Source organism: Parasteatoda tepidariorum, chromosome 4 (genome assembly GCF_043381705.1).
Source record: "Parasteatoda tepidariorum isolate YZ-2023 chromosome 4, CAS_Ptep_4.0, whole genome shotgun sequence".
Classification (NCBI taxonomy): Eukaryota; Metazoa; Arthropoda; class Arachnida; order Araneae; family Theridiidae; genus Parasteatoda; species Parasteatoda tepidariorum.
In genome coordinates, this window is record NC_092207.1 from 26275284 (window position 1) to 26301428 (window position 26145).

The 26145-nt window shown below is 31.1% G+C and overlaps 1 protein-coding gene across 1 annotated transcript in view; it reads left to right on the forward strand.

Annotated features, from left to right (window-relative positions):
• LOC107442406 (HEAT repeat-containing protein 3) overlaps positions 1-26145 on the forward strand; it is a gene marked incomplete in the record, with an annotated part of 56662 nt that overhangs the window by 6171 nt on the left and 24346 nt on the right. Inside the window, 1 exon segment of the mRNA XM_016055968.4 lies at positions 21647-21724. Coding sequence (XP_015911454.3) covers positions 21647-21724 — 78 coding nt within the window.

Consider the following 26145-nt stretch of genomic DNA (forward strand, 5'->3'; position numbering starts at 1 on the left):
AACCCTCTCGTTTGCAGGAGCATTTGCAAAAAATTCACCCTGACAAACAGAATAAAGACTTGTCATTTTTAAAGAACATCAAGGACAAGTTTCTGAAGGCACCTTCGGTCTCGGGCTTACTAGCAGGGTTGGGTTTTTGCCGTCAAAAACTGGTTTTTGACATGACAGTGGTAAAAACCGTGTTTTTACCGGTAAAAACTGTCAAAAACCTACTGTTTTCTTTTATTTATGGCATATGGTGGACAATATATTATTTTCACATAATTGCCTTTATAAATTAATGTTGTAAATGATTGCTATTGATTTTGCAACTACATACACGTATTCTTATGGAAGGATATACATTCATACAGAAATATTGTAATATACTTATTGAAAATAGTGATACTTACTTTTATCATTATAGCTTGATATGCAAAGGATTCAAAATTTTGCACTTCTTAATTTTTAGAAATAAACAAACAAACAAAGAAGCTTGGAATTACTAATAAATTCAAGAACTAAAAAGAAGAATTTAAAATTTGGCATTTCTTAAATATTATAAATAAGCTAAACAAAACTTTCAAAGCTTGTAACTACTTAAAAACTCTAAGTCAAGAATGACTTGACATTCTTCAGTAATGTAATATGCCAAACAAAATGATGCAATTCCGCATCCGGNTCCTAATATTTTACTTCAAATAGTATGTTTTGATATAATCATGTTGGGAAAATGCAAGAATCTGTTCTTAAATATCTTTTAACAACTTTTTTTCTAATTTTATTGCCGAAAAATGAATTAATTTTAAATTATAAGCAGTTAAACTCAAAAATACACTTTTACCAAAACTATGGGTTTTTGACAGAGGGGTTTTTGACATGACGGTAAAAACCAGGGTATAAACCGGTAAAAACCGTCACGTGTCAAAAACTTGCCAACCCTGACATGAACAGAAAACAACTTAACAGTTTGTATTCTTCACATATTTAAAAATTTGTCATGTATCATCATGCAACATTCTAAATTGTATATCAGATCACTGAGACTACTAAAACATGATTAAGATAAAGCTCTAGACTCACTCTTAATTAGGAAAGTTTGATTACCAGAGTCGTAAAATTGTTGGGAATTCTAGATAAGTATATACAAAGCATTAAAATTTATTTGGGCTTTCAAAAATTCATGTGTAGCTCTAATATCTTATTCAAATTAAGTTGAGTTTTATAAACTATATGGAAATCTACTCTGTGGCAGTAGAAAATGACATTGTTGTAGAAAAATACAGCGTTCTTGGAAGAATTTTCCTTTGGGAAGTAAAAAATTTTGATTTTCTGCAGAATTATATTCTAAACATTGCCTTTCACGTGTGTCGGAAGGAAAAAATATGCTTGTGATTTTCCTATTCTCATTTAAATATATAAAAAAATTTGATAATAACTGACTTCAGCTAGAATTTCTAATCTATAATATATGTATATAAAAAAAAGTCCGATCTCGCAAAAGTTTGAAAGATAGTTCTCTTTAGACATTATGTTTCTACTTTCCTTTATTTTTTCTGAACATCTTTTACATTTTAATAATGTGAGTGAGGATTTTGTTACAAATGCAGATTTGTTGCAAAAGAATCAATGCTGTACATTTGACCTTTTTTGTAAAATGTGATTGAAATAACTCATCAAATTCCAATACTTTTATATTACACACACGGAAATTTTAAACCACACGTTTGAGTCTTTACATTCACAACTCTCGCTGTTTCCATCATAAATATATGCAGTAGTTTTCTGCAATTATTGCTATGAATTTTTACTTGTTTTTTTTCTGTTTTTTTTAATCTTGATATCTTTCATTGCTCAGTTATTATTATTGACAATCTCGTGATCTTTTTGAAAATATCAATATTATTACTGCACACAAAGTTTGAATCGCAGATTTTAAAAAATCACACTTCGAGATGCTCCTTTTGTGTCATATCATCCTTAATCTATGTGGTGTTTCAGTCATCTTTTCAAAACTAATTGCTATGAATTTGCGCATTTTTGGAAGAGAACAAAATCCAGATGTAATTTTTATTATACGTGAAACTTGAGTCGCTTATTTGATTTTCTTTTAATGTGATGATTTCCCCCTTTCTTTCTCCCAACTTTCCAGCCGTTATTGCTAGTGCTGCTGATTTCCATGTGGGTTTGAAAATTCTGGTTATTTCTCTGTTGATCACGTTAAATTTCTACCACGCATTTAAATAATTACATATTATCGGCAGATATTGATTTTTATGTGGTTTTTAAATTTTCCTATTAATTCAGACAATATGGGAAATTCAAATCGCACATTTGAGTATTCACTTTTTAACACAGTTATATAATTTTTTTTTTTTTTTTTAATNTTTTTTTTTTTTTTTTGCAGTTATTGCTATTGATTCCATCGAGTTTTTAAAATCAGATATTTTTAATATGATGTTATTCATTTTATAACAGCCAAATCTCGAAACAGAGCACACATTTGTGTAACCTGTTTTTGAAGTGTCGATTCGCATGATCTCGTCATCGATATATGTAATTCAGATTTACATTTCGGTAGTTACTGCTATGGATTTCATGATTTTTTATTATATCTTTTAATGTGCTGACGATTTATAAAATACAAGAAGATAAATAATTACTGTATTTTCCCCCAACAAAGTACGAAAATATCACATATAATTATTCGATTAAAGAATATTACACATTTAATTAAAGGAATTATTTACAGTTTTATCTGATTTCTCCCTAGGAATAAGAAAGGGAAAGGCACTCATTTAACACCATTAAAATTTATCAAAATAAGTATTATGAAATTACTGAATTCAATCCTCAATTTTTTAAGTTACCCTTTTATACTGTTTTATGTGTATATTTCACAAAGTAATTCTCACTCATTATCAAAATAAGTGTAAAAGTTGAAGCTTTTGAAAAATAATTAAAGGCAAGCTAAAAGTATAATTTTTTTTTTTAAAAAAAAGTAAACTAGAGAAAGGGATTAATTGATAGTAAGCTTTTGAAGCTTGATTGAGTGTAAAAGTTGAAGCTTTTGAAAAATAATTAAAGGCAAGCTAAAAGTATAATTTTTTTTTTAAAAAAAAGTAAACTAGAGAAAGGGATTAATTGATAAACAACTCAACAGCTTTTTTTTTTTTTTTTTTTTTTTTTTTTTTTTTTTTTTTACATTTTAAACTGAAAATTATAATAAAATAAACATTTAAATGGGCATTTTTAAATAAAAATGCATTTATTGAAATTAATCAAATAGTCAAACTTAAAAGTACTAAAAATTTCATTTAACCCTAAATAAAAGATGAGAATATCTCTGGGTCATATCTCACGCAAATTTTATCTATATAACTAGACAGCATAACATTTTCTAAAATAAAGGAATAAAATTAAAAATTGATGTTAAATAGTTATCAATAACAAAATAAATCTGAATTTGACTTCTCATTAACACAAGTGGTTAAAACAAAATAAGTGTTCCTGAAAAAATAAATAAAGAGACAGTGTTTTTAAGGGATGGCGACTTTTTATACAAAAAAGGAAAAAGAGGACTATTTATAGGGATCAAAGAGCCGGTAGGGCTAGCCGCCCTTCTAAAAACGCCTGGCAAGAACTCTAGTTTTATTTTATCTGAAGTTTTTTTTTTATATAAACACAGCACTTTTGTTAATTTAAATTAGTAACATATTAAGTTATTATTAAAAGTACCACTTTGATAATTATTATTAAAAGCATCATTTTAATAATTATCATTGAAAGTTATTATTAAAAGCATCATCCGGAAAGCTATTGGTGCTAGAGTGATTTATCGCCGAAACCCCGAAAAAAAATCTTCCACTGAAGAAATCTGCTAAAAAGCAGTTGGCAAAACCATTTAAATTTAAGATGAAATTGGGCAATTTACAAAGTATTTACTGAAACGTGCATTTCAAAATATATAACATTTCAATGTTAAACATTGTATTTTTAATGACAATGTATAAAAGTGTAGCAATAATTGCTATAAAAATGATTAGCAGGATCACATAATTTTATGTTAGAATCTTAAATCAATCAAATCAAAGAATGATTACTGAAAAACAAGATTTCTAATCTACCTGTTATAGTATTGTATTAAAAGAATACCAGGAATTTAAAAGCCATTGACAAGACTGAATTCATGTCAACAATAAAGTCCTTTAAAAGTGATGTTACAGGTTGTCTGTATTTTTATGCAAGAAAAAAAATGACAAAAGAATAAAGTCTTTTAGAAACGCTCCCTTAAAATACTGTACTATAGTTAAAGAGGCAAAAACTGAACGAAAAATATGTATGAATCAAAAGTTCTCAGTTCTTACAATATTTAAAAATTGTTCTTAGTTCTGAATTATAGCTTTAACTTTATAAGTCAGAATTTTCTATGCTACTGGTTATCTGTCTTAACGTTCAGAGAAAAAGTGGCAAAAAATAAAGTGTTAAAACAGAAAAGTAGCAAAAACAGAACAAAAAGAATTCTCGATTCTTAAGGAAAAAAAAGTGTTGGAAAAACACAGAAATTGATTTGCCTGAATATAATTTTAAAAAATCAGCAGAACAAAACTCCTGGTTCAGTATAAAGTAATTTAGTTTCGTTTCAATTCTTCAAATTTCATTTTTCTATTTGTCTTTTAGAACTTAACAACTGTGTGTAAAAACTATTACTAATAATGTACAGTAGGAAATACATTTTTAGATTATTTTTTGTTAAATTTATTCAATCACCCCAACGCCAAAAAAAAAAAAAAATGTTGAAAAATATTTTGTTGAATATTTGGCCAATCAAATATTTGGCTAGAAAATGTGAATAATGACCGAATATTCATTACTTTCCTAGTAATTACACCTTTCTGACCAATATTAATTTTAATTGTAGTTTAACTGGTATGAGACAGATATTGTTTCTGACATTTTAAAAGGGTCGTAGCTATCGGTTAATTCAAAAACATCAATCGACTGACGTTACCTTTCAAGATTCAGGATCTCGTTCACTTTTTTTTGTTTAAGCATTTTTTGCTAATTTTGTGGTGATTCATCAGATGGCAGACTTGTCACATTGGAACTAATTAGCATACATTTTAATTAAGTAATTCTTGAAAGTTAAATTTAAACATTAAATTAATTGTTACCATCAATGTTACGTATATCAGATTGTGTGATAAATACAGCTGAATGTTGATCTCTTTTCATCCTCTTGGAAACATATGGTATCACTTTGCTCCTTAGTCAGTCTCCTGTTAAAAGATGGTTTGTTAGAAGGATGGAGATTCTCCGTCCATGTATCTGACTGAATCTTAGAGATTCTGATTTGAACATTAGTATCTGCTGAGGTGATTTTTTTTTTCTGCCAGATATCATACTTTTTCTTGGAACAAAAGTTTATTTGCTGAACAGCTCAAATAAACAAAGTTCTCAATGAAAACTTGAAATGTGGAATTATTTTGAATCTTCTGATAGTGTTCCTGTCTCTAGTCAATGCTGTTACGTGTGATAGCTCGAGTAATACAGTGAAGTGTTTTATCAGTCTGTACTAAAACTGCCTAAGTGATTGTAATGAGCTATCATATCTGCATGTGGATATAATAACTGATGAGTAGTTATGTTATATTGAATTCCAATCCTTGTTATTGTGCTAACACAAACTGAGTTTTCATGCATAACATAAACTTTGCTTCATTTTACGACCTTTTCTTGTTCATATTTATTTGCTTTACCCTGGTTCCACAGGGGAGATCCAGGATTTAGTTTCAATACATTAAAACCAAAAGGTTAAGAATTTCCAAACATGTTGCGGATGAATATGTATAGTCGGTAAAAAAATATGAATAGTTAAAACAAAATGTACTGCAGAAATTTAATATTTTCAGATGGATAGATTTCTCAATCTATAAATGTAGACCAGATATTCTAAAAATAAGATGAAGTAACGGATGTAAAGATGATTCATACGTTTGTTAAAAGTGAAAGAAGAAAAAAGCAGATGTAGAGAGGTCGTGCATTCAAAATTTTGATGAAGAGAGGCGTAAGGAAAAAGCAAACATATTGGATAAGTACTTACAGATAAATAGAAGAACCATTACAGTTTATAGTCCAGAGGAAGTCTATTGTTTTATCTGTACTTAAATAGAATTAATTGATCATATGATTTTTCAAAATGTTTTACTTAATAGACGCTTTCAGTTTCAAACACTGAATGGCAAATACTTTCGTATAAAATTTTCCTGTATCTGTATGTCTAAGTTCTAACGATATCTAAGAAAGCTTTTTTTTTCTTTTCTTTTTCTTTTTTTTTCATGACAATTTGAAGTTTATATTAGTTTTAATCAATTTAGCTTTTAAAACGTTCTTTATTATGTCCTGTATATTCTTTGATATTTCTTTTTTTGTACAAAATTTTTTATGAGATTGTTGTAGTTAAGATTGCCTGGGAAGTGGTTTTTCCTCTTTTCTATAAAGTTTTTATATCTGAGTAGCACATTTTTCAGGTTCTGAATAATATGGTATAGGTTAGATTTGTTTAAAAAAAAAAGTCTGTTTTGGCATTATGCACTCAGAAATTGGTTCATATAAAAGTTCCTGTGAGTTTACTTCAGGTTAATCCTTGGTATTAGCTGAGTAGTGTGGCAGCCTTTTGTTTCAGGACTGTCCTAGTTATCTTGCCTTGTGTTTTTTGTTTGATCAAATAGGATTCTTCTTTTTTTCTTAGTTGGAAGTTTGTTGATATCTACTACTGGCCTTGGACAAGCGAGTTTTGCAAGTATGTCAGCCTCCTCGTTGCCCCTAATACCACAAAGCGCTTTTATCTATGTAATGTTTTCTTTTATGGATTTAAGTTGGAATTCATGTCAGTTTTATGAAGCTTGTCTTAAGTCTTGGAGTCTAGAAAGTAAATCAGAAAATATATTGACCGTTTGTTTGATAATTTGATGTTTTAGTTAATAAATTGTCCATAGTTTGGCCTTAAATGGTCTACATGGTCTGTTATTCCTTAGAGCTTGTCATCAATTATTTGTCCTTCCTGGAAAACAGCAAATGTTTTCCAGCCTGTTTTCATTCATATGTAGCATGTCACAACTCCTCTGTTGTTTGTAATTGCCAACTCTTAAGCATTTCTGTTCCGTTGAAAATTATAAATTTTAAAATTTGTATGTTGAAACTGACTATAGAATCAAGTTCTTGAATATTAAGGTTAATCAGTACCATCTCATCTCTGCTAACAATAATAATTTTGATTTGCATGTTTATTCGCTTTACTTTCTAGAATTGAGCACCACATTTGAAATAAATAATCGTATCAACTTTTTATTTTTATAAGGGGAATGCCTTTCTAAATTGACTATCAAATTCATGCATTGTTTGTTAGTGCTCAGCTTGTACAGGTTTTGCTATAGGAATAGTCTACTCAACTTCAAACATAGTTGCTGAGCTGGAACACATTTTCATCATTCACTTACAATGGATATTATCTTGCAGCTACTGATTTTTTTAATTATTTGACTTCTAGTTATATCCCCAGTAGCAGAACCAGCATGACACAGTGGTGGACACCAAAGATTTTTTTTCTGTGAGATTCATATTTTTCTTTTTAGGGGATCACTTGTACTTAGATTCACGATATTTCAATGAGAGAAACTTACTTTTTCCCCTCTCACTTACCCTATGTTCTGTTATTAGAACATCAGGGTTGCCACTACTCAGGGAGAACAGGGAAAACCTGAAAAATACAGGGAATTTAAAAATCACCTAAAATAACAGGGAAAATGCAGGGAATTTTGATTTTTTCTTTACAAACCAGTAAAATACCAGTAAAATTTTGTTTCTTACTTTTGTCTTTTAAAAATTGGTGACCACTCAAAGCGTAATCTATGGGATATTTAACCATGATATTTCAGCTATAATAAACTATTTCATTTACGATAGCATTATTTAAGTATGCTCAGCTGTTTTTCCAGCAATTAAAACTAATAAATATAGTTAGCCCAATATAGCTCACACAAGAGCGCAGTAATTGTTGTTTGCTCGTAATATAATGTGTGCAGGGAAAACACAGGGAACTTTTTTTTCCAAATTTGAGTGGCAACCCTGAACATCGTTTTTTTAATTTTGAAAGAATTGTTAATGTCTGATTTTGGAATGTTTTAAACTTTATTTACTTGCAATCTTTATTTAGTTCAACCTGTGTTAAGTTTTTTTTTTTTTTTTTTTTTTTAATGTTTATTTCTTTGAGTTAAAAGTAATTGAATGGAAGAATCTTTTTCTTTTTACTAAATTTAACACTGACAATTAGTCCCAGGAATTAATTTTAAACACCATCTTTTCATCGTGCAGTCATTTCATCACACATTGCATGTAATATAGACAGTCTTGCTTTTTAAAAATTTACAAGTGTAATGTCCTGCAAAGTTTTTTATTAGGTTAAAATAAATTGCTAATAATAAATAAAATATTAAGTTGTTATGTATTTAAATGTAAAATGGTTCTGTACAAAAATTCAAGGTTTTGTATACATTAAGGCAATTAAGAACAGTATAAACCATCTGTCTTTTTAAAATGACACTGTTTTATACTCTGCTCTAAGTGTTTCATAAAATAAAGGTTTTACTACAGAAAAACTTTAAACCAAAAGTAAACTTCCTATTCTATGCTTTTTTTTTCCGGCAATGGTAGCATAAAATAGAATCTTAATTTGTTTACAGAGTAGAACTCGTTTTTTGAGCGAAGCTGGAAAAAATTAGTTAATAGTTATTTATTTAAAAGAAATTCTTGGATTGAAAATGTGTATATTTAAAGTTTTCCCCATTTCAGAAACTTGGAAGCCACCTATTATTTTTATATTTTAAAAACTCATAAATGGGTTCACAAAATGCACAAGTGTTGAAATGTAAATTTACATGTCCTACTGATGTAAATATTTTTACATTTAGAATGTCAGAGCAAAGGCATAAAGAACAGAGAAAACAAATCTGGTCATCAATATCCATGGTCAAAGCTGTTGAAGCTATAAAAGACGAAAAAATGCAGTGGAAAGAAGCAGCAGAAACTTTTAATGTTCCTGAAATTATATTATTAAAATTGTTTGAAGAAAAATATGGCAATCCAAAAGTAATAATTCCGTCAGACATTACAGATCCATCTATTTTAAAATCAAAATATGAATACAAAAATGAAGGTAATGGCAAACAACTGGCAGTACAAGAATGGTCATTGCTGTATATGGCAGAAGCAATAAAAGCTATAAAAAATGAGAAACTAAGCTGGAAATATGCAGCTAGAATGTTTGGGGTTCCGAAAGCAACACTGGCCAAACTGTTGGGAGAAATATTTGGAAATTCTGGTTCTGAAAAAGCCTCGAAGATAAAAATGGATTGCCCAGCTTCTTTCGAACTAAATGGAGATAAATTTGAAGTTGAAGATAGCAATGTACAACATATCTGCTCTTCATCACTCATAGACAGAGCTATAAAAGCTGTGAAAGAAGAAAAAGTGGGATGGAAGAAAGCTGCAAAAACATTTAAGGTTCCAAAAGCAACATTAAAAAGAAAGTTATATGAAAATCATGGCATTTCTTGTGAAGAATCAAAAGCGCTTCTCAGACCTATCTTAAATGGCGATTTTCAAGTGAGTGAAAAACAAGCATGGTCACCAGAATCTTTAGAAAAAGCACTAAAGGCTGTAAAAGAAGAAAAAATTGGATGGAAAAAAGCAGCAAAAACTTTTGGGGTGCCGAAAGCGACACTAAGAAGATTGTTGTATGAGAAAGCAGATAGCTGTTGTCCCGCAATTAATTCCCCAACATTAGGCGATTTTGACAATAAAGACAAGCATGAGCAAGGGCTGATTAAAAAGGCATGGTCACTAGAATCAATGAAAAAAGCCCTAGAAGCTGTAATAACAAAAAAACTTGGATTGAAAGAAGCAGCAGAAACATTTCAGGTACCAAAAACAACACTAAGATTATTGTTATACATGAAATACGGCATTCCTAATAAAGTATCTCAAGCAAGTATTTCTTGTCTTCCTATAATTACTCCTACTATAGAAGGTAATTTTGATGTTGGAGACAACAATTCACACCAACAAGTGAAACAAGCATGGTCGCCAAGATCTATTAAAGAAATGCTGGAAGCACTGAAAATAAAAAGAAGTAGAATTCAAAAAGCAGCAGAAGCTTTAGGGGTTCCAAAATTCATACTAATGAGATTGCTTTGCAAAAAATGTGGTATTCCTGAAAGAGCATCTGAAGTGCAATTAAATGATGAAATCCTCAAAACAGTAGAATTCAATGTAAAGGATCAGTGGGAACAGCAAGAAATTACACAATCAAAATCCGTAGAAAATGCTATGAAAGCTGTTAAAGCTCTAAAAATAAGATGGAGAGAAGCTGCTAAAATATTTGGAGTTTCAAAAGCAGCATTAAGGATATCATGTGATAAGAATAGTATTTCTGGAGGAGCATCTCAAGTAAGAATGTGTTGTTCAGAAGTTCTTACTTCAAAGCAGGATGGAAATTTTAAAATAAGAGAGGGCAACAAGGATCAACAGGAAATAGAACAATCTTCTTCACCTATATGTGTGGTACAATCATTAAAAGAAGAATCATTGAATTGGTTGGGACTAAATGAGCAAACAGAGATAACTGAAGTTCACAAGAAAAATTTAAAACGATTGTTTCAAGATGATGATATTATTGGTGATAAAACTTCGCCAGCAAAAACGAAACGCCTAAGTCTTCTTAACTCAGATGAGAAGTTTAGAATGCAAGATGGTTGTGAAGAACAAGATGTAAGCCAAACAATGGCAACAGGATCTACGATGAAAGTTATAGAAACTGTTAAAAAGAATTGATAAAACCAAAAAACATGTATTCCTTCTTAGGGAAGATTGAAAATAAATAGTTAATTTATCCCTAAAGTCATTTCCCCCCTTTTATTTCGGTTTAATTTTTCAGTTTTTAGTTCCTTAAGTTCGTTTTCTTTTTTTCTTATTTTTTTTAAGTTAGCATGTTTTTTTTCTTCAGTGAAATAACTCAACTGAATGATTTCTCTTTCTTTTCAAATATTCATCTATATTCATAAAAATTTAGAATTCTCTTTCATCTGCCACTTTGAAATAAGTACACTGCAAAAAGTGATGTTGATCTTTTTTTTCTATACGTTAAATAAAAATTTATTTTTTTCACGTTAGGAGTTTTCTCTTAAAATATAAAGTAACTACGCTATTTCGCACTTTAAATCCCAGTACAGTAGAAGATCTATATAATGCAATTCCATAAACCACACAGGCTTTGCGGGGGGAAACAACGAAATTCGCAGTTAAGAAATTTCTATAGCTAAGCAAAACCTATTAACTTTTTTCATTACTTGTTTAATTATTTGCTAAGAGATTAAAATTTCTAAAGGTAAACAAACCAAAATTGATAAATTTTTTCACGCTAGTTCTAATGCTGTAGTGCATATTTTGTGTTCTTAAGTATTTGTATCTAAAAATTATTTTAAAGTATTTTAAGATTGATCTGTTCCAGGCAAATCTTGCAATATTTAGTAGATGAGTTTCAAGATGAGTGATATGATCTATAAGACACGAAATTCCATTAAACGATAACCACATATTTAAGTTTTCCGTTATAACGATCTTCTACTGTAGAACATATTAATGACTTGACTGTTTAAAGTAATAAATATTAAACAATGAAACAAATATTACTTGATTGAAAATTCATAAAAGAAAATAACAATTTACTTTTTTCAAGCGCTTCAAAAATAGGCGCCCATTTTCAAAACTTGACAGGCGTGAATGAGAAGAAACAAAAGTGGTGTAAATAATAAAACGAAAAATGAGAAACAAAACTAGAAAAACCGCATTGGCCGAGAGGGGCAAATCAGTTTAAAATACATTTCGCTCTTGAAAATGGGCTTCTATTTATGAAGTGCTTGAAACATTTGCACTTTATTCTCTTATGTATTTTTGAAGCTTACATAAAGATTAAAACCTATAAATAATCTTTATGTAAGCTTCAACCCTGCTACTTAATAAAGATTAAACCTTATAAATAGAGAAGGATTGAAAAAAAAAGCAAAAATGTAACTTAGTGTAACCCAGTGTTTCCCAATCTTTTTTGTGCCATGTCCCACCTAAGCCTTTCTAAAATTCTTATGCCCCCCCCCCCCCTATGTAACATTTACATAATTTTTAATATTAAAAAATCGAATTGTTCACTTAAGAAACTTAGGAAATTGTTAGCGAAACAAAGTAAGTAAATTTTCAGAACATATAATGAAAAACTAAAATTCAAATTCGAAATAATTTTAAGATTCTTTATACAGATTAAGTCTTTATAAAGATTTTTCTATAATAATTTAATATTTTAATTTAGTGAGATTCTTGCCCTTGATGCTTGCTACACGTTGATTTTATCTTAGGTTCCAATTTGGTTAGCTTCAGTCTCAAGTCTCCCCATTGTGTTATATCCAGACGATTTCTTTTTTTTACCAATAAAATCATTTGCACCACTAAATCCACATTCAGCTAAATATGAAGATAGAATCGGTAACAATAGATTTCTTGCACATTTGATTGAATTTGGGAATTTGTTTTCTGTTTCCTCACGAAGCCATGCCATCACTCCTTTCATATTAAATAAAGTTTTAACTGAGTCATCATTTTGCATTTCTGCAAGTTTTTCTTGATATATTTGATATATCAGACAAATCCACTAACATGGACTGCAACATCCATGTTGGAAAATAAATTTGTTTTAAATCTGAATATCTTTCTTTTAAATCAGCCGATAGAATTTTCAGATGATAGACAAACAAGTAAAGCGGTATCATTTACTTCAAATTTTTGGAGCCAATGAAACTGTTCAAAATTTTTGTTGTTAATATATTTCTGACGTAACTCAATAAGGGTAATGAAGCCAAATATATTCGCTTTTGCATCAACAAGAGTTTTATTTGTTCCTTGAAGTTTCTTATTTAATATATTCAGTTTTTCAAAGATATTGGGTAAGTAACTCACAAATGCTTTACCATCGACTGTAAACAAATACTTCCTTTCAGGTTTGTCGCTTAAAAAATCGCTAAGTCACATAATATTTATTGGCCGCAATTATTTTAGAATTTGCTTTTTTATTTCAATTTTGGCACCCAAGTCTAGCATTGCATTTAAATGGCCCGGAGCAAAAGGGTTAAACTCGTGTCGAGTTCATTTTCGAATTGCCCCCTTTAACAATCAAATTGCCCCCCAGTGGGGCGTGGGCCCCACGTTGGGAAACAATGGTGTAACCTATTAGCAAGACAATTTTGGTTTTTTAAAGCCGTAAACTTTTATATTTGATTAGTTTTACTCTCACTTGGATTTTTGTATATATAAAGACCGGATATTTGGCGGCCGAATAAGAATAATTTTTTTTTAAGGAAATCATTCATGAATTTTAATTTTTTTGTATTTAAATAAGTCAAATCATTGTTGAAAAGTAGTCAAAACTTAACTGTATTATTGATATAGGGTAAAGGGAAAAACTATAATAGTTATCCATAAGAAATATTTGAGATAAATAAAAAACTGACTAACTGATAGAAGAAAAAAAGAAGAAAGGGGGAAAAAGTTGTAAAAATTAATAAGTAAAAAAATTTAAATGATGAAAATAATATTTTCCATAAAAAAGTATGCATAAAACGTTGAAAGAAGTATAGTCGATGAGGAACGCTTGTAAAAATGCCGCGCTATCCTAAAAGCGCCCATGAAAATAAAAGTCGATATTCTCGATAGAAAATTTTAAGCCGAACATCTCAGTTTTCCCAATACCGTATTTTCATGAAAAAAGAATAAAGTCTAATTAGAAACCCACTTAATTGCCACGTCATATTAAAAACAAAAGTTTTTTTTAAAGCAAAAAAAAAAAAAAAAAAATTTTATTTTTTATTGGGAGGCCTAGGTGAACAGATCACCNTTTCCTTTTTTTTTTTTTTTTTTTAAATGACGATTAAAGAAAAGTTATTAAAAACGCTCTTTAAAAAGTACTGTGTCATAAAAAGAAAAGTTCATAAAAAATCCAAAAGAGAAACAGACAAAACGAAAAAAAATTATTCTTAGTTCTTAAAAATCAACTTTAGCCTTGAAAATCGCAGATTTCTTTGTTACCGCTTACCTATGTTACCTTACAGGAAAAAAAATGTTGAACTCTAAAAAACTCTTCGTTAATATGCTGCACTATAAAATAAAAATAGCAAAAACGAAACAAAAAGAAGAAAAAATGTTCTCAGATCTTAAAACGAGTGTCGAAAATATGACGAAATTGATTTGTCTGAATATAATTAAATAAAAAACAGTTGTACAAAACTCGTAATTTAGTATAAAGATATCTAGATTTAATTCTTCCAAATTTCGCTTTTCCATTTGTCTTCCAGGACATAAATGTACAAGCATTGTGCAAGTTTTAAAACTTAAAAATTTGTGTAAAAATTATTTCGAATTATGTATAGTTAAACAGGGCGCATAACGTTTTTTAAAAGTGCTTATTTTCGTTTTTTAAAAGCCCTTAAAGGTGCTTTTTTATTGGGTGTTTTTAAAAGTCGATTAATTTTCCCTTTTCGAAAATGAGATTTATGAAAGGAAATGTCGATTTTCGCCACGTATTATGTAAAAACGTGCTTTTCATATTTTTCTATTCAACGTTTTCAGAATTCATTCAACCACAATCAATTTCAGCATTACCGTCAGTCCATAGCGTATGAAAGCGCCAATCATTTTACAGGTTTGGTGAAATACTTGCGAGACCGCATGTGCGTCTAGTGAGCTGGGTTTGGTGAGATTCTTGCACTCTCATGTGCAACTCTGCTGCATTTTGCAAGATATTCTCAATTTCAAGCTTCATTTTCCACCCTGTGAAATCGAACCGAAAAATCTCTTGATCATTTTTTAATGGCTAATATAATCAAGAAAGGAGTTCTTTGTGAAATTCTAGTTACTTTATCATGATCATGTAAAGTTTTTGAAAATTATTTTGTTATTGTACATAGTGCTTAAAAATATTTTTGAGTGCTTAAAAAATACTTAAAAAGTGCTTATTTTTGTTGAAAGATTCGGCTACGCACTCTGGAAAATATCTAAGATCTGTTTTAAAAAAATCAAATGCAAGAGAAAACAAGAAAGAAAAAAATTGTTCCCCAGAGCTGTTAAAGAGCTATTGGCTAACTTGTATTTTACATAAAATGTTGCATTTTTTGCGATTATTTATTGTTTTTAAAAATGTTTAATAATTGTGTATCATTCGGTTGAGTTTTCAAAAAATGGGGGAAAATAAAGGTTTCACTTCATTACAATTAGGGAAAATACATTTCAGAAATTTAAACTAAAGCTGAATTTTAATAATCTATCGAAAACTTGAAGTAGCTCCTGCCGTATTTTACAGTATAACGTTGGAACTTTTAAGGATTGCGTTTTTTGTCATGTTCTTTAAAAAAAAGTATTTTTGCGGTCCTGTACTGTTGATTTCACCTTAATTCATAAGAACCTAACCATAATATGCTATTTATTTTGTGGTTTCTAAATTACTCACAAAATATACTTATCCGCCGGCTTTGAAGATGAAAATAGATTAGTTTGCTCAAAATGTTAAGTCAAATTAGCTTGATGTAGAGGTGTGGTTTCTGTTCAAGAGTTCGCCGGTATTTTGTAACTTTTAATTACGATACAAAATAACTCGTCACAATTATAAAGAATTTTAACTATTCCCTTAAAAATAAAGTACATTTTAAAATTTTAATAGAAACGTCTTTAACAATTTAGTGAGATCTCGCTAGGTAGCTATTGGGAAAATTTTTTCTCCACTGNAAAGTAACTCATCGCAATTATAAAGAATAGAATTTTAAATAATTTCCTGAAAAATAAAATGTATTTTCAAATATTTATCGCGCATAACCGTCAAATAAAGTGTCTACAACTGTTTGGTGAGATCTCACAAGATTTACTATTGGGAAAACTTTTTGTCCACATATCCCTCTCTTATACGTTACCTTTTTCTTTTATACTCTACAAAGTAACTCGTCATAATTATAAAGAATATAATTTTAAATAATTTCCTGAAAAATAAAATGCATTTTCAAATATTAATCACGCATAACCGTCAAATAAAGTGTCTACAACTGTTTGGTGAGATCTCACAAGATTTACTATTGGGAAAACTTTTTGTCCACATATCCCTCTCTTATACGTTACCTTTTTCTTTCATACTCTACAAAGTAACTCATCGCAATTATAAAGAATAGAATTTTAATAATTTCCTAAAAAATAAAGTGCATTTTCAACTATTAAATCGCGCGTAACCGTCAAATAAAGTGTCTATAACTATTTGGTGAGATCTCACAAGGTTTACTATTGGGAAAACTTTTTATCCGCATATCCCTCTCTTATACGTTACCTTTTTCTTTCATACTCTACAACGTAACTCATCGTAATTATAAAGAATAGAATTTTAATAATTTCCTAAAAAATAAAATGCATTTTCAAATATTAATCGCGCATAACCGTCAAATAAAGTGTCTACAACTGTTTGGTGAGATCTCACAAGTTTTACTATTGGGAAAACTTTTTGTCCGCATATCCCTCTCTTATACGTTACCTTTTTCTTCCATACTCTACAAAGTAACTCATCGCAATTATAAAGAATAGAATTTTAATAATTTCCTGAAAAATAAAATGCATTTCCAAATATTAAATCGCACGTAACCGTCAAATAAAGTGTCTGTAACTATTTGGTGAGATCTCACAAGGTTTACTTGTGGGAAAACTTTTTGTCCAACTGACATACGGGATATCTAGATATCCCAAAATCCTTCGCTTATATGCCACCCATATTTCAAAAGATACAAAATAACTCGCCGCATTCGTAGTTAGTTTGCCAAATCCAGAATACCCTTCAATGTCCAACGTCACGAGTGACCACAAAAGCGCATATCGTAAAAAATTGCTTTCCCAAAGTCCAGCGATACCCCCCACAAAAGTTTTCTCGACATTTGCACATCGCAGGCACTCTATCAGGACACGAACTTGAAAGCATTCTGAATAAAATAAAAAAATATATATAAAAGTTGGATGGTTCGAGCACACGCAAACTAGAGAAGAAGAAGAAAAAAAAGAGGGGGGCTTGTGCTGCTTTCGAGACATTATTTGCCGCACCAGCGGTGCATAAAATCCCGTAGAGAAACGGAAGTATGTTTTGATGTATTGCGTAGTTGGAACAGTACGTCACCTTGGGAAATACACTGCTAATGGATCGAAATCTAGATCTGCATGGTCGGTGTGGGAAAAAGAAGGAATAGTAAGATTTCCAACTTTTTTGCATTTTCGATGGACTAGCTTTTCGTTCGTTCTCTCCCGCGTCGAACTTTTTCTTTCTTTCTTTTTTTTTTCTTCCATAACCCGCGGGGTTTATCCGAAAATATTTGGTCAGATGGTTCATTCTGATGTTGATAGACGCTGGTCCCCGGGGACCTGGTAAATACCGTCTTTCATTTGTCGAAATGCAAGCGAGGAAATGTTTTTCATTATAAAAGTATTTTTGAACAAGGTAATTAAAAAAAAAAATTGTGGGGGTGATTGATAATCCTCTTAATTTCTTTCTAGTATTATATTTTAAAAAATCTTTTTTTTGTAATGTTACAATTTTTCCAAGGGCCGTACAAATATTACGTAAGCACGTAAGTATATTTGTTGACTAAGTGGAGGAGAGAGGGTATGAACATTACTTATGTACGACACTAAGATTGCTTATTTTTAAGTTGCAAAAAAAAGCCAAAAATTGAACAAAAAATACACTTTTAAAAATGTCAAATTTGAAATAAAAGCTAATAGGTAAATCAGGGCTGATTGTGCTCCGGAAAAAATCCAGATTTCCGGAATTTTCGCTAACAGTGATCCGGAAGTTTCCGGAGATCGAGGTCCAGACATTTCAAAATAATCATTGATCACAGAAAATTCCGGAAATCAAATTTTCAAAGGTGGAACTTAAAAACACAGTTTATTTTATTTGTTTGTAAGGGAGAGCCAGAGAGATACTTTATAAGCAAATAGTTGTTATAATCATAAATTCAAGAAAGAAAGACGTATTTGTAAATTTTAATTACTTCTCCAGGTCATCATAGGTATGTGTAAAATTTTTAAGATATTTTAAGTAAACTAGGAAATATTGAGAAAAAGAAAGAAAAAAAACTTGTTTAAATGTTTTCCTAATTTTTCAATTTGAACTGTTCTTTTTTTTTTTTTTTTTTTTTTTTTAATCTCAAGAAATTTTTCGGAATTTCGACTTGGACTCGCAATCACCCCTGGGTAAATTAGGAGAAGTAAAAAGTTGATAGAAAATTCTTTAATCGGTTTCATTGGGCAATAGTTTTGACCACAGGTAAAAAAAAAACACACAAGAGATTTATTAAGAATTAAAGACATATCAGCAAATGAACTTTGAAACGTGCTGAAATGCATGCAGGATGCTAAATGAATAGATAAAAAAAGTGACCCAAGATTCATTCCAAGTCGAACGGAATACGAAAGAAGGAATGCCGTAAAAGATATGAAAAAATGTCTGCAACAATCTTGGACACCATCTGATTGGATGATTGTGTATTAAATTTAAATCATTTTATGCTTCAATTGTTCTGTTTAACTCTGTTGAGCTGAAAACTTTTCTGCTCATAATAGTATGTAATGAATTAAAATGTTAATTTTGTTCTAAGTTGCATCTTTTATGCTAAATTACATCTTTTATTTAAATTTAAACCTAATGTTCTTGAAATTTGAGTACTGTAGTAAAAGTTGAAGTTAAAGCAAAGTGCAAGGGAATTGGGCTCTGCATATTTTTCTTGACATGGTGGTGGGTGATTCAAAATTACCATAAACATGCTTAAGCATTTGAACAGATTCTCACTTTCTCCCCTGCCCCTAATAAAAAAATGATTATCAAGCCACAGAAATAAAAACTTACATTTTGCTCATGTAACTAACCTCATAGTTAATGGTGCATTATCTACAGCCTCCAATTCATCAATTCCTTGCTGACTTTCAATCAAAAAATAAATTAAAAGAACTCCGTAAAGAAATTATAACATTAAAATTCGTAGAGGTACTATATGGTCGAAGCGTTTTTAAAAAGTGCTTAAAGGTGCTTATTTTCAATTTTCGTTTTTTAAAAAGCCCTTAAATGTGCTTTTTTATTGGGTGTTTTTAAAAATTGCTGATTTTTCCCTTTTCGAAAATGAGATTTTTTATTACCATGTCGATTTTGGCCACGTATTATGCAAAAACGTGGTTTTCACATTGTTTTATTCAACGTTTTCGCAATTGATTCAAACACAATGCATTTCGGCGTACCGTCGATCTTTAACGTATGAAAGCACCTATCATTTTACATGTTTGATGAAATACTTGCGGGGCCCGTATGCGCGTATACTGAGCTGGGTTCGGTGAGATTCTTGCACTCTCGTGTGCAACTCTGCTGCTGCATTTTGCAAGAGATTCTCAATTTCGGACTTCATTTTCCACCCTCTGAAAACCGAAAAATTTCTCGATCTAATATAATCGGGAAAAGAGTTCTTTATCAGAAACTTCTTCTTCTTCATAAGCGCAACAGCCTTTCACAGGCCAAGGCTGACTCGCAGATTTTCCTCCATCTGGCCCTGTCCGGTGCGACGGCCCGCCATCGGTTGACTCCCAACAGCTTGAGGTCCTTTTCAACGTCGTCTATCCATCTTGTAGGTGGTCGTCCCCTACGTCTCGTCCCTTCAATTGTGGAAAAAGTCACTTTTTTGGCAGGGACNACATGTTTGATGAAATACTTGCGGGCACGTATACTGAGCTGGTTTCGGTGAGATTCTTGCACTCTCGTGTGCAACTCTGCTGCTGCATTTTACAAGATATTCTCAATTTCAGGCTCTGTTTTCCACCCTTTGAAAACCGAAAAATCTCTCGATAATCGAGAAAAGAGTTCTTTATGAGAAACTAGTTATTTTATCATGATCATCTGAAGTCTTCGTAAACTATTTTGCATTTTTTTTAATTCATATAGTGCTTAAAAATATTCTTTTAATGCTTAAAAGGTGCTTATTTTTTGTTGAAAGATTTGGCTACGCACCCTGTACTAATTTAAGGTATCGTAATATTTAATCTTTTAACATTCAAAAAATTTTAAAGTAAATTTTCTTTAACTAAAACTAATGCCTTTCCAGTATTAAAAAGAATAGCAGTAAAAAAGAAAACTTTAAGGAATGGTGAAAATAAGGAAGTAAATTTTTAATGCTGCCATAGTTTAATTTTATTAAAAGGTGACAAAAGCGCCCCATTTTGCAATTTTTTTTAATTCCAAAATATTTCATAAATACTTTGTCTTTAAGACAAATTTATGCTGGTCTTATTGCTTGTAAGGAATTATTAATAAGGAGTATTACAAACGAATGATTTAAGAACTGACTCCATTGCTCTTGAGAGCCGAAATTTATTTTTCTGCGGCTTTCTTCCGAAAAATATTTTAAATCTCAATTCTGAACTCCGATTTCTGAAAGAAGATTGGTTTCGTTAGAAAAAAGAATACAAAGTTTACAATGAGGAGAAAGTTAATTAAAGAGCAGCGTTGTCACCTTAATTAAATAATAATCAATTCAACAACAGTGTAGCCTGGTTGGTTGAACTCGTGTTCGTGAGTACAGGAATTCGAATCCTACCGGTGACGCACGAATTATTAGCACGGCTTTACATTTATTTTAAAGGCTCTCACGTGAGCCGCTTCATTCGTTAAATATAATTTGCTGTGCACTCTTCTTACTTTTTTTTGTAACTGTAAATGGTCATGGTGCGTAGCGTTTTTAAAGGTGCTTATTTTCGATTTTTGTTTTTTAAAAAGTGCTTAATTTTCCTTTTGGAAAATGAGATTTTTTTTCTTTACCATGTTGGTTTTCACCAGTAATTATGCAAAAGCGTGCTTTTTACATTGTTCTATCCAACATTTTCACAATTCATTCAACCACAATCCATTTCGGCGTACCGTCGGTTATAGCTTATAATGGTGCCAATCATTTTACGTGTTTGATGAAATACTTGCGAGTCCGCATGTCCGCCTACTGAGCTGGGTTCGGAGAGATTATTGCACTCTCGTGTGTAACTCTGCATTTTGCAAGCTATTCTCAATTTTGAGATTCATTTTCCACTTTCTGATATAAAACTGGAAAATCTTTTGATCATTTTTTAATGGCTAATACAATCATGAAAGAGAGTTCTCTGTCAGAAACCAGTTATTTTATCATGATCATGTAAAATCTTTGAAAATTTTTTGCATTTTGCCTATGTATATAGTAGTGCTTAAAAAGTACTTAAAAGGTGCTTATTTTTTGTTGAAAGATTTGGCTACGCACCCTGATGGTGATGCTACCATTCTTACTGAATTTCTGACTCTATCTCACGTGCCACTTTTTTATTTGGGCAACACTTATACAATTTTAAAGCTGCTCATGAACAAAGAATTGCTTGCCCTGTGTTGTTTTACCATATTGTTTCCGTGTTAGGATATATTAAACATTAATCTTTGTAGAGTCCGCACTAATTGGAATTTTTATTTCTTTTTTTCAGGAATATTGCGGTCTGCAACGACTATATAGTGTCTGAAGCAATGGTTGAGCAAGACATCATGACGTGTCTAGTCACACTTTTAGAACAGGTATGTTTTTCATTCAAATTTTCCTTCTAAGTTTAACTTCTCATCCCTTTAAAAGTTTATTAATAAATGAGGTTCGTAAAGCAAGTGCTTCAATGTGGTGATAGGAAGATCTTTTGAATTAAAATTTTTCATTTCACCAAAAAGCTATTGCCCAGTTCAAAAAATGTTTCGACGAGTCTAATTTGTGTTTGTTTTTTTCCCTGATCGTAATACTTTTTATTGACCGCCCCCCCCCCCTCATTTTCGTGTTTTTTTTCATAAATATTTATAATTTTTTATCAATATTTTCGAAATTTTTTATTCTTCAAAAAAAATTTTTTTGTGTGTAAAAGCTTCTGCGGGTCGCACATCAACAATCGTCGAGCCGCATATGGCCTGTGGGGAGCAGATTGTGCTGTAGCCAATGCAATTAAACATTGAAACTAAAAGATTAAACGTACGCATTTGTGTAAATGTGGATTAAAATGCGACACAAAGACTATATTGGTTAATTATTAAATATGGAACTGCTTTGAACCATAGAATTATCAGAAGGTTTGCTTTAAAGTAGCCGTTTTAAAAAAGATCATTCTCCTTATAAATTTAAACAAAATGTTTCTGTTTAAATTCCACAAAATCAACTCTATGGAAAAGTTTTAGAATCTATTACTTTTAAAAAAATTCGAATCTCTCTCTCTCTCTCTCTTTTTTTTTTTTTAATTGTCTGCTCCAGATTTTGCACTTTCTCAAAATCACTTGAAACGTTTCCAATATTATCCTAGCTGTGTTGCCAAAAAAAATAATAATACTTTTCAAAAATATAAATAAAAAGCAGACTGAAATTCATGTGAAATTAGCTCAAAAATACCTTTAAATGTGCTTAAAATACAATTTTTTATTGCTAAAGAAAAAATATCATTACTACTTTTTTTATACATAATTTTTTTTGTTTTCTATGACAGTTCTTGATCATGGTGCGTAGCGCTTTTAAAAAGTGCTTAAATGTGCTTCTTTTCGATTTTCGTTTTTTAGAAGCCCTTAAAGGTGCTTTTTTCATGGGGTGTTTTTAAAAAAGTGCTTAATTTTTTCTTTTCGAAAATAAGATTTTTTTCTTTACCCTGTCGATTTTCGGCACGTAACATGCGAAAGCGTGCTTTTCACATTGCTCTGTTCAACATTTTCACGATTCATTCAACCACAATCCATTTCGGCCTTCCGTCGGTCCATAGCGTATGAAAGCGGCAATCATTTTACAGGTTTGATGAAATACTTGCGAGTCCGCACGTGCGTCTACTGAGCTGAGTTCGGTAAAATTCTAGCACTCTCATGTGTAACTCTGCTGCATTTTGCTAGATATGCTCAATTACTTCATTTCCACGCTCATTTTTCGAACCGAAAATTCTCTCGAATAGGTCTTTAAGGTGGCTAATATAATCACGAAAAGAGTTCTCTGTCAGAAACTAGTTATTTTATCGTGATCATGTAAGGTCTTTGAAAATTATTTTGCATTTTCTTAATGTATATAGTGCTTAAATATATTTTTTGAATGCTTAAGAAGTACTTAAAAGGTGCTTATTTTTTGTTGAAAGATTTGGCTACGCACCCTGTTGATAGTCATATAAGATATAAATCTCCTCTAATACCCAATACCTCACACCAGATAGCTCCAAAGATTGCTTTGAAATACCTAATACCCATATATATCGTTTAAAAAAAAGAACTTAAATATTCTAACTTAGCATTAATGGAAACTTTTAAAGGCAATTTACCCATCACTGGGGCAATCAGAAATTATAACTTTGAACAGGTATTTTTATAAATATGAGTAAAGTTATTTGTATGCGGTACTCTAAAAAAATTTGGTACTAAAATTTCAGACATATTGAACAAAAATTTTGACAAATATTAATATTGTACCGAATAAAGCGGCAGAATAGTGATAACTTTTTAAAGCCAGTGTTACTCTGTTGTTGTTGCTTATCCTCATAGATCTGACATTAGGCAGATCAACTCCAAAAAGTTGTTGACAGCCAGATTGTCGATCACAAGAAGGGGATCGGAAGTTAAGTCCGCACTGGATAGTCCGGTGAGGCTGGATGGACACAGCATTTTTTACAAGTCGGGTAAATTTTTGTGCCACGTTCGAATGTTAGACATTTTAGGTGACCAGATGAGAAACTTGCCAAGGCAGTCTGGAAGCTTCGATCGCAATTGATTCCCAGAAGGGTGCCAGGAGATGTTGCGGTGTACCATTGGTGCGTGGGTGGAGTTTGCCAGATTGATTTTTGTCTATATTTTTCATTGGAGTAAAGTTCCTGATAAGTAAGTGATGACCCGGTGGACATATCTTCCTCACTGCCCTCTTTGGCCAATCTATCTTCTATCTCGTTGCCACCAATATTAACATGTGGTGGAATCCATTGGAGATGTACGTCATGGTGCTGAGAAATCTTTTAGATCAGGATAGATATACTAGTTTCATCGCTTGCAGAGGACCAGCTACTAGGATGCTGTAGGGACACTGCGGCTGTCCGATAAAATCCAGAGTTCTCCATAATCACTGTCGTAGGGTAAGATAGCTACAAGCCCCTCCTTAATCGCTATTAACTCGCTTCTGAAGACAGAGCAAGTGTCTGGATTGCGTTGCTTTAATGATTTTTCTAGACGTTGGGCCCTAATGTAAATACCACTACCAGTACGGTCTTTTGTACGACTACCATCGGTATAAGCCTGCATTGCATCGCTAGGTATGCAACTGATATTTCGTTACTCTTTTTCACAGCTAACAGAGATAAGTAACGCAGGAAATTGATAACATACTTTTCGTAAAATCGCAAGTCTTAAATCATTATAACTGCTTCGCTTTTTTCCGGTAATTAGACGCGATTGACGACTTATATCATAATTCGCGAGAAGTCTTCCTGATTTTATTTATTTATTTTTTTTTCATCCTGTCTACCTCCCATGAAATCCTCCTGATAGTCATTTTTAGTGTCAATCACATTTTCCAACTACGTAGGGGAAAGTCGGGTATCCCCACCCAACGGGTACCCCCGCCCACTGTCAATTTCATATGTATAGAATATTTTTTCAAGTCAATGGGCCATCGGACATAAATTGTTATAATAAAAAAAAATTATTTTCAAAGTTTCAAGTATTTATGCAGCTGGTAACATGGTAAACAATAGTTTTGAAAATATGTTGAATACAGTAGTCATGAAATTAAGAAAAATTGGTTGAATGTTTCGATNCCTTAAAAAGTTCATTAATAAATGAGGTTCGTAAACCAAATGCTTCAATGTGGTAATAGGAAGATCTCTTGAATTAAAATTTTTCATTTCGCCAAAAAACTATTGCCCAGTTCAAAAAATGTTTCGACGAGTCTAATTTGTGTTTGTTTGTTTTTTTCCCTGATCGTAATATTTTTTATTGACCGCCTCCCACTTTCGTGTTTTTCCATAAATATTTATGATAATTTTTTATCAAAATTTTCGAAATTTTTTATTTTTCAAAAAAAAATTTTTTTATTGTGTGTGGAAGCTTCTGTGGGTAGCACATCAACAATCGTCGAGCCACATATGGCCTGCAGGAAGCAGATTGTGGTGTAGCCAATGCAATTAAACATTGAAACTAAAAGATTAAACGTACACATATGTGTAAATGTGGATTAAAATGCGACACAAAGACGATATTGGTTAATTATTAAATAAGGAAGTGCTTTGAACCACAGGATAGTCAGAAGGTTTGCTTTAAAGTAGCCATTTTAAAAAAAAGATCATTCTTATAAATTTAAACAAAATGCTTCTGTTTGAATTCCACAAAATCAACTGTATGGAAAAGTTTCAAAATCTGTTACCCTTAAAAAATTCGAATAAATCTCTTGTTTTTTTTGTTTTTAATTGTCTACTCCAGATCTTGCACTTTCTCAAAATTGTTTGAAACGTTTCCAATATTATCCTAGCTGTGTTGCAAAGAAGAAGAAAAAAGAAAAAAAAGAACTTTTCAAAAATATAAACTAAAAGTAGAAAAAAAAGAAAATAAACGCCAACAAGTTTACTAAAAAAAAGCGTTGACATTTTTTTGCCGGTTTAATTATGATAATACCCGTAAATGAAGTACTAGTATTTAATTCATTTTAAGGAAAATAATAATTACCGAAATACCATTTCTGTATTACTTTTAAACTTTTGCATATTCTAAAAAAAATTCCCCCTCAAAGTCCCTAAGAAATCTTTCCATTTTATTAATGCCTCTCCAGCATTTCTAAATAAATCGGTATTCATGAAAAGTCAGCAAAATTCGATTCAGCTCATTCCTATGGCAAAACTATGCGGGCGGTTTATTGGAGAACAATTTTACTTCTGTCAAACATGTAGAAATGCTCTTATTTGAGGAATATCCAATCGGGAGAGGTTTTAGCTGCTTTGTATTTGCCTCTCGCG